General features: G+C 36.7%; 1 protein-coding gene across 1 annotated transcript; it reads left to right on the top strand.

Moving 5' to 3' along the window:
- Positions 1-5,190: 5,190 nt before the first annotated feature.
- LOC143184387 (uncharacterized) lies at positions 5,191-13,247 on the top strand. The gene is made up of 8 exons (XM_076386583.1): positions 5,191-5,233; positions 6,545-6,718; positions 7,718-7,941; positions 8,658-8,822; positions 9,664-10,042; positions 10,804-10,954; positions 11,026-11,590; positions 11,917-13,247. The coding sequence occupies exons 1-8, from the start codon at positions 5,191-5,193 to the stop codon at positions 13,072-13,074; spliced, it is 2,859 nt and encodes a 952-aa protein (XP_076242698.1). The 3' UTR covers positions 13,075-13,247.
- Positions 13,248-14,103: the final 856 nt, after the last annotated feature.

The following is a 14,103-nucleotide window of genomic DNA, read 5'->3' on the forward strand; positions in this document are numbered from 1 at the left end:
GGGTGCACAGGCATTTCATTTCGCATTATTATGCGAACTCGTGCGATTAGTCGTCGATAAATGCAAATTATCGCGTATATTTCATCGAAAGAGCGACAAAACAGTATTATGTCTGTGAAACTTCTTTCCTCATTGCTGTATCCAAGGACCTGTTAATGATCTTAGAGCTACAGGCTGCCTTGAGCTTTCTTCCACGTTAGGAAGGTTCGAGAGTTTGACAAACTTTTGGTTCCAAACTGGAAATCATGACACAGTAAACTATTTAAATATACCTGAGTTACTTTATTAGCTGAAGTGATAGACATAAGTATTTAACAAAAGTGAGATCTCGTAAAATGAGAAAGTAGAAGAAGATTATTTGTGGATATCAAATTTAAATAATCTGAAAAGTAAGTGATAATAGAAGAACAGTTTTGGATCCTGACATAGTAGAAGAAGAGAACCAGAGTTCAAATACATACATTTAAATGATCTAATAAGTATTTTAATAACTCCATAGGACTTTTGCACTTACCTATAGCCCCTTACTTTATGTAACCACAAAAGCTTCTCTATGATGGCTAAACACTGATCTCTCTGTAGAGAGATCTCTAGTGCTACAACTATGATGGCTAAAAACCACTGATCTCTCTGCAGAGAGATTTCTACTGCTACAGACGCAGGAAAAATACAGATTTCGTGTCTTTTGCATTTGAATGGCACAGGTTTGCAACAAGAACCCAAGAGAAGTGCTAAGTTAATTCATGCTAAGTTTGATGAAAAATATTTGTTTCACAGGAAATTCTTTAGCTGAGGACAGACACGTTGGTAACAACAGCTTGAAAATGGAATAGAAACTGGGGCAAAGAGAGATAATGAGTTAAATTTGTGGATAGAGTTCGTTAAGGTTCTCCTTCGACTCATGCAGAAAGTTTCACGTGATTGAACGACATAAATCCAAGCTTTAAATCGCTCCAGGGAGATATGTGAACGCCTCGAGATACAACTGTCCGCTCACTTTTTCCTTTGCGAAACCCATAGATAGCTGCGAGTCGTGCACCAAACGAGGAAATGCAGGACATACGAGCACTCGAAACGAGATATTTTGTACCATCGAAATCCTTAGCTGAAGTTCATAAACTTCCAAGGACTTCGATCGCCAAAATTTTAATATAAGAACCTTGTACACAATTGGAATTAATTTAGCGATGCTATCTGGTAATTGCTTGGATGAGACAGTGATTAGAACGCTATTCTACTCGAGGATGAGCGCGAAGGACACTAGAAGACCGTTACATGTTAGAATCTTTAATTCCTTATTTGAAATTCTAGATACTTGTCAGGATTCTTAAGCAATTTCTGTAATTTTCGGCGAAGAACTAAGTGCTATCTAGAAGTTCTGATCAAAACACATTAGCGAAATTGATCGTAAAGTAGATTTGACAAATTGGAAATTACCATTCACACCTGCGAGATTAAATGAGGTACCGAAAGTGACCTTCTGAAATCTATTAAAGGTTCACAACCTTCAAACGCTACAAACTGAGAAAGAATTCGTTTTCAGACTTCAAATAATGTAAATATACAGTAGTAACTTCGAATTAGTTTATTTCTTACACTGAATCTATACTTCAAATTATCTACCTTAGTTAAAATTTCTGGATTCTTTGTAAAATAAACATAGAAATGAAACAAGAATAATAAACTTAATAACAGAGTTGAAATAGATTAATAATAAAATTAAAAACAAGAAGACAGCTTTAAATATCATCTTTTCTTCTATATAATTAGTCATAAATTTAAGCATGTATCTACTGATTTAATTCTCAGTGCACTCAAGACATAGTAGTGAAGTTTCTTACTATCTTCAATTATTTTTATTTAGAGAATTTGTTCATTATTTTTATCAAAAAGATCGATATATATTTCTAAGAAGGCCACAATGGGTTGCATAGGCGTAGTTCCATTTCAGGAATGTGCCCTTCGCCATAAATTCGTCGGTGAATCATAAACCTATGTCGAATAAGCACTCTATCAGTTCTCAGCCACTGTTTGTGCAACATTCGGTTAACGTTTCTTTGAACGTGTTCTACTTGGGTATGCGATGTAAGTACGATAGTGTTGAGCAGTGTTTGTGAGACCACTCCTTGCTGCGGACGTTACGGAATGACTTAACTCTGTACTCGGTAGTCCTTGAAGTACGACAAATAGAAATTTCGGTTTCTTTCAACGAGCAAGTCGGATTTTGCAAGCAGGCCGCAAAAATACACGAAAGAAATGACTAAAGCTCCAGAAAAGGGCGATTTAGAGTCATACTTTCTAGTGGATTCAACAAATAGGGTTTCTTATATTTAACTTATATAATGAAATACAACCTTATTATCTTAATAATCACTGTACGTAACACTTTTTCTTAACACTTGGTTAATATTACTGACATATGAAGTTGACGACTTGGAAATTTTCATGTAAACAGCAGCTATTAAATACAGTTATTAAAAATATGTTATGTGGTTCTATCTTGGAGAATCAGTTACTTGACGTCACAAAGTATAAAGGAACATTGTATTGTATATTTTTAAGATGTTTTTAAGACATCTCTGTGCTACATAGTTGTATTTAAGTATTCTAGCCTTCTCCTACGAAAAACACTATCTCAGAAAGATAAAACTCAGAAAAGAGTGATATAATATACCAATTCCTTTTAACAACGTTCTCGAGCCTCATTTGCATCAGAAAGAAAGAGTAAAATCTGAATTCAAATTTCAAACTTACATTATAATTAATTTTCTTTTCCTCAAGTGAGTGTACACCGCAAAAAATGATGTTCTGCATAAAGCGTGCTTTTGCTCAAGAGAGTCCTTTGTTAACAATCGCACTTCCTTTCCCGTTTTATTGGAGCGTTTCGCGATAGCAATGCGCGAACCAAGGATCGCCCGCGATTTTCACCGCGAGCGAGCAGATTATATGAACACCTTGCCGCAATATCTTGGGAGAATACGAGTGAAAGGAACGGGTTATGAACTCGCGATACCTCTTCCAACAGTGGTTTCCCTTTATCGATTCTATAGCAACTCGCAAGCACGCCTTATCAAGCTTTATCTCGACACCTACGTCTTACCAAGCAACGAATATGTGAAAACAAGAGACAGTGATATGCAAATCTTCAATTCTAAACCTAAACGAATTTGTTATATTTAGATATTTCGTCATCACTTAAAATTGAAGGCTTTTCATAGTAAAATCGACGAATTGAAAATTTTGGGAAAAATTATGAGCTTTCTAGGAAATGAAGAAACTGACAGCAGACAGTGATATGAAAGTCCTAGAGTCTAGACCTCAACGAATTTATTATATTTAGATATTCTGATGTCAGTTAAAATTGAAGGCTTTTTATATAGTAAAATCGGCGAATTGAAAATTTTGGGAAAAATTATGAGCTTTCTAGGAAATGAAGAAACTGACAGCAGACAGTGATATGAAAGTCCTAGAGTCTAAACCTAAACGAATTTATTATATTTAGATATTCTGATGTCAGTTAAAATTGAAGGCTTTTTATATAGTAAAATCGACGAATTGAAAATTTTGGGAAAAATTATGAGCTTTCTAGGAAATGAAGAAACTGACAGCAGACAGTGATATGAAAGACCTAGAGTCTAGACCTCAACGAATTTATTATATTTAGATATTCTGATGTCAGTTAAAATTGAAGGCTTTTTATATAGTAAAATCGACGAATTGAAAATTTTGGGAAAAATGATGAGCTTTCTAGGAAATGAAGAGATTGACATTGTTTGAAGTTCAGCGAATCGGTCTGGAATTACGAATTCCGGTCATGCCTGTTGAGCATCCGAGCTGGAACGGTATCGCCTTTTACTATTGTTTCACGCTAACCGATTACCAACTGCTCGCTGCTCTTATGCAATAATTTCGTTGGCTTCTTAGCGGCGCGCAACTGTATACGTACGCGTGATGAGATGGTGCATCATGCAGGCGTCATTCATACGTCCCCGAGCTCTGTTGCAACGATGCATTGTGTTTGAAAAAATGGCTTAATGCTCACTAACACTAATTACATGGACGTGTTCAATTACCAAGGGAGATTGCACGCGTGGATAGTTTTCTATAGAAACGAAACTTGTGTTAATGTGTTAGGAATTTGGAAAGCTTCTTGGAAATATTTGACATGTATAGAATATGTGAAAAGATAGTAAATAAATCGGCCAATTGAGAAATAGTATAAGTTCAAAATTAACCATTTTTGAATGATCTTAAAATTATGTGTATGTAAAATGCATAGAACTACAATTGTTATCAAATATCTCAGAATGTGGTTTTTGGACTTGTATTGTTCTTTAATTGAACCATTCAAATATGTTGAAACAGCTTCAATGTTCCTTCAATGTTTTTTATTGAATGAAATGCTAGGAAGCTACTGATTAAATTATTGTAATTAATTTGGAAGAGACTTTCGTTTGAGGAGATTTCGTGCTTGGGAAGTAAGATGCAAAGTAGCAATAAACATGTTATGCACCTTTCAAATTACCTGAAATGTAGGAAAATTTATTTTGGAAGTTAGGAACACGTTCTGAGTTAATAAAAAGATCCGTGACTCATCAGAATGAGAGTCTGAAAATACTTCTATAATTCATACACTCACTTGTTGCATCTTGCACCCACGCTATATCTGCAACCAATAGAACTGATACTTTCCACGATTATGTATCTAAAAAATTTATTCAGAAAAAAATCTGTTCAATGTTTAGAATTTGTTGGAAATACCTTTTAAGAAATTTTTCCCAATTTTTGAGAATACTTTACAATCTCACGAGAAGTTCAAATCTAAATAAGACGTTTACTTATCTGTCTACCATGATTACCTTCGTAGAAGTTTACATTACCACTTTTGTGTTATGTAAAAAGTGTTTGCGTATTGTACAATATCACGAACACACACATAATCTTCTGTCCTTCGACAGATGAATATTAAAACGTTTCATCTTCAAAATACATTAATTCATATTTCTATTTACAGATTAATTATTCTCACTATCTAAGAATTCTCTGTAAACAATGGAAAATATTTTTCAATGCTAAGAAAAGCAATAAATTTTGATTTCCTTTTCATAAATATTTCATATTTGTATCATTGTATTTTGTTTCAGATTACAAATTCACGCCCTGGCGGAGAATGAAATTAGACTGAACACGATGACGTTGAAGTACTTCATCATTGCCATATCTTTAATATATAGTGAGTAATTAGTTTAGTTCCCTCGACCTAAAACAAGAGAAAAGACTCAAGGAACCATGCACTCTTGTCACGCCATGGCTGGCATTGAGAACCAGTCAACAACCTAGGACAACGCGACATTCAAATGACCTTAAACCTAACAGATCACTTTTTTACAGACATATATTTTGCCATAAATGCATCAACGTGCTACCTTTCTTGTAACGACCTGTACAGACTTTTCGTGACGCCACGAGTCAGCGAAACGCGCGTTGATTAAAAGGTTTCGAATGCCTAAGGCTTTATTACTAAATGGTTACTCTTTTCCATACCTGACACGTACTAGACAGATCGTACATACTTATACAATACCATTCTGTAACGTGAGAAACTTTAATTTGTAAGCGATACTGCGCCTTTCGTTACAGCATTGGGTTGCTTAAACAGTTTTGACGCATCTATAGGATATGAAATCGAAGACAATTGAAATTCAAATTTTGTACAAGGAATTGACACTAAAACTAAAAGAAGGTTCAAAATAAGCTATATACTTATTTTTTTACACTTTTTATATTCTGGTAATGCTACGTTGTTTTTCGTTAATATATTTCATCAGGAAGCTTTAATTTTGGCACTTCGATAAAAATAAACCTACATTAACCTCGGTATAAGCAAGATATATAAGTTTACTATAAACAGAGACTGTATAAAAATGGATCATATAGCATAAATTTAATAAATTATCTTTTTCAAGAGTTTCAGAATTTAATAAGAACCTTTGAAGTCGAATGTGCCTCGAAGCTGAAACGTCTTGCAAGTCCTGATAAGTCTTGATTATGAATTTTAATAAATCTTGAATCTGAAAATGTTGGAAACTTTGGTGTCCCAAAGATTTGGAAAATATAAAAAATATTAAGAGCTTCAATAGATCTTGAGATCTAGTTAATAATCTAATACCCTAGAAGCGTTTCCAATATGAAAGTTTGAAAAATTCGAATTGCTTTGAAAGTCTTTCAGAATTAGGCTTCTAATCTAGGCTTCTAATCTCGTTCAAAGTACTTCAAATCTTTATAATCTTAAAAAACTTCGAATCCCTTGAAAGTTAATATTAATTAATATTCTCTCATTGCTACTTACCTCCTTGTTGCTTCAAACGCTTCATTTCCTTCCATTAGACATCGAACAACGTAATTTCACAGAAACTATGATTTTACAATGGCTTCGTGTAATGCATTACATAAAGGCGTTACGTTTCCGAGCGATTCCTCGAGCAATCGGCTGTTTACGTTGCTAAAACGAGAACAGTTATGGAATATTTCGTTTCACTTTTAGTTACAGAGTGCGGGGCCCAAGTCTACAAGAGTCAGTCGGCCGAGACTGCTGTAGCAGCCAAACCAGCGGTAGTAAACAATGATTTTATTACACAAACCGTCTATGGATTCCTGGATTTCACTACCACCATTGGAAACACGGTGATGGTGTTCAGCCCAAATAGCGCCCCACCAGGTACAATTACCCATTTTTTACAAAATTCTCTTCCTTCCATCCCCATCGCGTCCTATTAGCGCACGTCCTTCGTCCCTAATTGCGGTAACCACCAACCAGCACCTTGGATTATAATAAACTTCAATTTTTGAAAATTTACGTTCCCCATGAACATTAAGTGAGTCATGACCCAACGACGAGGTGAACAAGATTTCCAATAAAAGTGAATTTGCATATAAAACATGTTAAATAGCTATGCGCTGGTGGCAGAAAGGAAAGAAAGCATGGTTTGTAATCAGTGTATCGATCCTTGAATTTCTTTGGCAAATTTAAAGTCGTCAAATGAGTGAACACATTTCTTGAACTCTGCTAGAACCTTGAGCCAAAGAGGATATGAATAATTTGGGTCAGACCTCGCCTGACATGAAGTCAGTGATACTTTATCCTGTTCTTCATCGCATTGTTCTTTTGACAGTGTGAACGTGACTTATTGAATAGGCAAAAAATATAGAGGATGTTCTGAAATTGAAGGTACGAATTGGGTCAGAGAGATTCTGTGGCTCAAAATACGATGAAAATTAAGAATAACGAAACTGCGTGGGAGACTTTGTTTTCAAGTAAAATGAATTTGAAAATTAGTCGAGTACTCGTGCATCTAACTGATGACTGATGTTACTGATGACAGATTTCAATTCAGACTGGTGCTGTGACTGATTTGATACAACCATATAATAGCAGGGCTTATTAACGATCAGGATGCTACTGTTGCTGACTCGTATCAATCACAGCAACAATGTGGAGTGAAATCTCTAACATCAGTTATTAATTAGGTGCATGTGTGCTCGTCTAATTTTCAAATACATTTTTCTTGAAAACTAATTTCGTTATTCTTCATTTTTGTCTTATTTCGAGGCATAGAATCTCATTAATCCAATTTGTACCATACATTTCGGAACATCCTGTATATTTGAATTATTAGTAACGAAGTTGTGACTTTAATTGTTGGCCGTGGGCTTTCAGAAGGAGAAAAGGAAAAGAAGAGCAGCGTTTCGATTATTCAAACGAAACCGAGCGAAACGCAGGAAAAAGTGGTGCTTGATATTCAGCCGAGCAAAACGTACAAGGCGAATTCCGAAGAGGAAACGAAAAAACAGACAAAAGGCACGAAGGTTGTTGTCAATTCCGTGATCGAGCAAAACGTTATTAATTCTGATGATAATGGAATACGGTCTCCAAAGAGCCAGGTACAGCAATCTAATGATGTTTCATAAAAAACTCTGATTAGAAAGACGTAAACGAGAAGAAACGTTTTTAAATGTAGATTTAGTATGATACATTTTTAATCAAGTAGTCATATTTCAAAATTAAACGTACATCTGTGAAATCTCTACAATAACAATTTATTTTAATGCTTAAGCAGGAAGTAGAGAACTTTCCCTTTCTCGAAGCAAACTTTTCCGGTTCTAGAAGTCTATTCGAACGTATCTACTCACATCTGTTCAAAATACATATATGTATATGGCTACACAAATAGAAGATTTCTACTTTCAAACGATCACGTAAACCTAGCGCAAAAGTTACTTAAACGCTTCAGCCGCGCGTCTAAGCCAATGTTTTTAATAAACTTGGTCGTTTATCCATTACTGAACTTGAAATTAATCATTGCTTTCTATGAGATCTTTAAATAAATTGTAAGTCATCTTCTGGGACAGCAACTTTTAAATACAATGGCGGGCAAAAGAAAGTTTGAAAAGCAAGCTTAATGAAGAAAGACATAGAATGGATAAATCTTATTAGTATAAAGTACAATATCGATTATAGAAATTACCTATTAATACTCACATGTATACGTTTAAAGACCAAGTTTGAACTTTCTTTTGTTCTCCATTATTCAAACTAATAGAACAAATAATTATTCAGATAAAAATAACTGTACAAATAAAATACTTACGTGTTTCAGGAACCAAATATTCAAGAGCAGTCAATGACAAAAAGTCCTGTCCTACCATCACAGGTGCAAATAAAACCAAAGGATGAAACGCCTGGTGTGAAGAACAATCTTGCAGAACCTGAGTACGACTTCCTGTCGAAGCAGCCCGCTGAAATAATTGATGAGACGTACAAAGTAAGAAAGCTGAATTAAATTCCCTTTCAAACGAAACTTTTCAAATGAAATTATTCTTCGTCCCTTAAATTAAACTGAAAAACTAAGATAGCTAATTGACACAGTTCTGGCTATTTAATTTCTATGTAGCTTCTGTAGTATGCGTGTCGTGGCGTTACTCCGTGAGAAAGCCTTCCGTTCCAAATCATTGATCAATGATGCAATTTCGCACCTATTAAGTTTCCTCTCGTCGTATATAATTAACATTGACACGGATTGTTCTGCTATATGTAAATATGAGATAAGACGACTAGACCAGAAAATCTAGTTTTGCAAATTAATAAATTCCAATGTATCAGTCGCGTGATATGAAATTTTACCAAAGAAGGCTTAAAAACCTATCAAGGAATGTATAGTAACTGGTTATCATACCTATATTTAATAATTACATGTATTCCTATCCTCAAACTCGAAATATATAGAGTCTAGTGCGGTTTAAAAAATAAAATCTTTACGAGCTTTTTATTTCTTTTGCTACGCTGTGAATTGATTCTCCATGAATGGTTTTACTGCGGTATAGCAATGACCACAAAACGTGTGAAAGTTGAGTCTTAGATCGTATGATGAACGATTTCACCGCCACAGCTCATCGAGCCAAGGTCTCCTTTTAAAGTTCATCAGGGTAAAAAGATTCTGATCATAGAATCAGAGAAAATTGATAGAGAAAGGCATTGCGCAGTTCAATAATGGTTTTACACGGTAATAATATTTTTTTCAATTTTCTCCATCCCTACTCCGAAAAACATTAAACGTTCAATTTATTCAATAATTTTAAATATTACGAGTGATTTTCATTTCACAGCTAATTAATTTAAGAACATCTTCGAAAGCCCATGGAAAACCCCGACCCACGGGTCGTAGGGAGAAGGAAAACCCAACTGGGCTTGTTACGAAACTTGGTGGTACTATTGTTAAGGATGGACTGACTACCGTTCATGAAACCAGCGTAATTGGTACTTATATAAATGGCAAGTACGCTCAAGTGCTCCAAAGCTCTTCGAGGATTCTTTCTGGCACACCACCGATTCCTGAAGGCAAGATCCGTCCATCTAGTACTCAGCGAATCTTGAAAACCATCGGCCCGCAGCAAGGCAAACTGAAACCTCAGCTGGAACCCACGCCAACGAACCAACAAGAGGAGTCATCGTTGCCTTTGGAAGTTCTGTTCAGTGCTCCAGCTGGTAAAATAAAGAAATGATAATTACTCTACATAATTGCATAATTACTCTACGTTTATAACACATTGGATACCGATGACCCATTCGGTGAGTCAGGGGATAGCTCTCCTCATTAGCTGAGGATGCAACATTTGAGTGTGAGTCATTTTTATAGTCAATCGTTTGGAGTCCAATGTCGAGTGTGATTCGACATACCTACTGGTATATTTATACAGCGTATAAAATCATGAAAAGTTAATTGAAGTTAAAGTAAATGTTCCAATACCTAAACGCTTAAAATGTCAAATGTCTCGGTAAATAATCAACTTAAAACTATATGTCTCGATACTTTAATTATGAGATTCAAGAAACTGAGGGTACTATTTTCTGACACTAATTTTTATTTTTAATTAGGTTACTTAATACATTAGAATTTAAGCCTAACATTGAATAAAAGTAACGCTAATGTTTAGATATTGGGACATTTACCTTACTACAGGAAGATGAATTGAAAAAATCAAACAAAATAAGTGAGACCAGACTATTAAAATTGGGGAAAATAAATAGGACTGTAAAGAGTTAGAGACTGTTGAGGACAGTCTGCCGAGGACAGTCTTGACGAGATACACTAGTCTTGAATATGTTAATACGTGTCTGAACTGTCTAAAAGTACCTACTAAATTTTAAGAAGTTACTTTTAACAGTAGATTTAACATGACTGCTATTAGTACCAAATTTATATTTATTTATTCATGATGCACTTAAAGTGGATTGTCTATTGCTAGGTTCCACAGTACGCAGTACGCGAAAGAATCCCAGCCCAGCTGCAGTTCGCCCGAAATTCCGCAACAAAATCAGCGAAGACTACGATAGTGGTGAAGTGCAGCAACCGAAATTAAAAAATCGAACAAGCACTACACCAAGACCAAGCTATAAGTAAATACTTGCAATTGATACAACAAATTTCTATACCTTGTTTATGTGAATCAACTCTTTAATCTCACCAGGAATCGCAGTCCTCCAACGACAACGACAGAGACGCCCGTCACTCGTCGTCGCACTGGCTTTCGACCAAACAGTCAGCCAAGTTTGCCATCCAAGCAGAGTAACAGAAACAAAATCGAACAGCAACCTGTCAGCTCGAATCCTGCGCCGAAATTGAAGCTACCGAGAACGCAAGGACGCTGGTCTTATAAAACGACTCCTAAGCCTAGAGTAGTTATTCGAAAGCAAATCGACGAAGATGAGTTGCGCTCCACCCCTGAAACTAGCACCACCGAGGGTGCTCTGAATGTTGATGATAACAAGACTACTGCGTCCTATGTGTCGACGTCCACAACGACAGCGTCTACGACAGGCCAGGTAGCTCAAAGGAAGATCCAAGAGGTTGGAAACGACGACGAGTTGGACCCAAGCGAAAGTGAAGACGTAGCTAGTGTTAGTGTTAATGATCAACAGCATTCTGAACAGATCCTGCCTGTTGAGACAATTAACGTTGAGATTTCGACAGCTTCTGATCTCAGTAATACGTACTTCGAAATCGCTACTATTAAATCGCCATATACATTCCAGGTGAGAGTTAAGAAAAAAATTGTTTATTAATTAGCATTTTATCAGAATTCAGTATTTTCTATTTTTGGAAGTGGGAAGGGAGTATTTGAGAAAACCTTTTCTATCAATAGTATTTTTTCATGATGTGCAAGAAAGTTGATAGAATATAATTTGCTGTAACTTTAACCCCCATCTGATGTTCCCCTCTGGGAGAAAAACTGGGGGGTCAAAATTTGAGAATAAAAGTCAATAGTAATACTTTCCCACTGTTATATTATAGTCGCCAGAAAAATAAAAGAAGAAACAAACTAACTAGCACCTACATTAACTATTTCTATTGATTACAGGTTGGAACCCTAAGAAACACCCGCTACGTTACAGTGACTTCTACCATGAAGAAATCATTCTCGACGATAGACCCATCCAGCACGATATCACCAAGTGAACCTTTAACAGAGAACCTCCTTGCAAACACCGCAGCAGCTTACGAGACAACCCTACCCCTAGATTCAGCAGTGGCGACTCTTCCAGCCATATCTCTAGAATCTGGCCAAGCCACCCCTCCCTTAGAAACCATAACAGAAACCTTCTCAACCACCCAGACACTCTTGAAAACTCACCTGCTACCAGTCATATACGGTGGCAACACGACCACCAAATTGACCCTAGTGCAGACGTACAATATCGCTCGCGTCGTCACTGCCACGAAGACTCTACCACCCATGGACATCTACCAGTTCATTCCCGGGAAAGCGCTGAACGAGTTCAACTCGAAACTCGACGAGGCAGGAAGCGAGCTTCACCTAGAGCTAGACGTAGGTGACGAGGACAGAGACGATGACGATATTCCCAAAAGAGTGGTAGCACCCAACAGCGACATGGATTCAGATTTGGAGCCGTTTAAGTCCATCTCATCGTCGAAAGTGAAGCAAGAGTCAAGCAGCTCCATCGAGTCCCAGTTGACGCCCGATCAGCTGGCCCTGCTGAAGTACTTCGGCCAGCAGCAGCAACAGGTGATCACCACCTCGCGACCAGTCGTTGTCCTCGAGACAGTGTACGAGTCTCACGTGATCCCAGTGGTGAACAACGGGAACACGTTGTACTCGACGTTAACCAGGCCCGTGGGCACTGTGCCACGGACCTCTTACGAATACGGAACATCCACTATCGCGCCAGTTCTGCCACCACAATTACCGCCGCAATTACCGCCGCAATTGCCACCACAATTGCCACCACAATTGCCTCTGTTCCCGCAGCAGCCGCAGTTCACGGTGACGAGCACGCCTCTGGTCACGCAAACGCTGGCCACTGTCTCTGACTCGAGGATTCTGAAGCTGACCTTTGGAGCGAAGACAGCTTACACCACGCTGTATTCCAGCCGAGTGGTGCCAACAGAGATCACGACCTATGTCACGACTACTGTACCTGTTCAGCCGTCTGTCCCTGTTTTTCCAGGTTACTATCCACCACCTGTTGCCTATCCACCCTTCCCCTACGCGGGGTAGGTTGCTCTCGGTCCGCAGTGGCAGTGTGAAGGAACTAATTGATCTTGATAAGTGGATCGAAAGGGGGGACGTTTCAATCTGGCGGGTACTAAAAGTGGGAAAAAGAAAGTTTGCATCGATTAACGCCGAGTAGGGTAAGAGTACCAATTACTATGTGGGGGCTGAATACTGTACCTCCCTTTTATTTTCACATGTAGCAAAACGTAGCAGTATTAAATTGAAAATGTTTATTCTTTTTCGTAAACTCGAATCTTTGAATTATGTATTCAAATTGAAAATATAATACTTCTGTATCATTGAAAATATGATAATTGTACAGTAATTGATACAAGTGTAGAAGTAATTGGTGCATGAACCTCTTTTTGTATTTTAATTAATACTTAAAGTGTTTCCAATATTTTAGTTGCGAAAAAATTCCTGTAAGTAGAAAAAATATTGAATTTAATATAAATACGTTGAAAAGTACCAAAAAATGAAATAATACTGTTTGATTTAACTAAAACTGGGACAGATAGCCTTAATGATCACAGTAATTGGTACATTTACCCTAAATATCGTTTAGGAACTTAATCGTTGAAGATTCGATTCTATTAGGTCTCCATAGGTCTTGCTGCATAAAAATTTGGCATTTTAGAGTAAAGTTATTTAACGTATTTAAAATCTAGTGTTTAGGATTAGTGTGTAAGGTGTACGGATCAGTGCTCTGTAGCTTTTGAAGGATAGAGAGTGAAACATAGAGAACAGTAAAGTATGAATTAAAATTTATAAAATCGATAACAAAAAGTTTACGTTCTATGGTAGTATTTATTTAATATGAAGTTTACAGAAACAAAGTTTATTTGATGCTGTTCAATTGGAAATGAAATTCACTTTCTAGCTGTGACGGTAAATATAAAAAATTTCGATAGTCTTAAGTTCATTTTTCCATCATTCTTTAAAGCTCATGCTTTTATTTCGTTAAGCAGAAAAAGTCAGTTCATAAGAGATTTCTGCATCAGTCAGTGATTAAAATCTAGATAAAATGAGATG

The sequence above is a fragment of the Calliopsis andreniformis genome, chromosome 10 (assembly GCF_051401765.1).
Source record: "Calliopsis andreniformis isolate RMS-2024a chromosome 10, iyCalAndr_principal, whole genome shotgun sequence".
In the NCBI taxonomy this organism is placed as follows: domain Eukaryota; kingdom Metazoa; phylum Arthropoda; class Insecta; order Hymenoptera; family Andrenidae; genus Calliopsis; species Calliopsis andreniformis.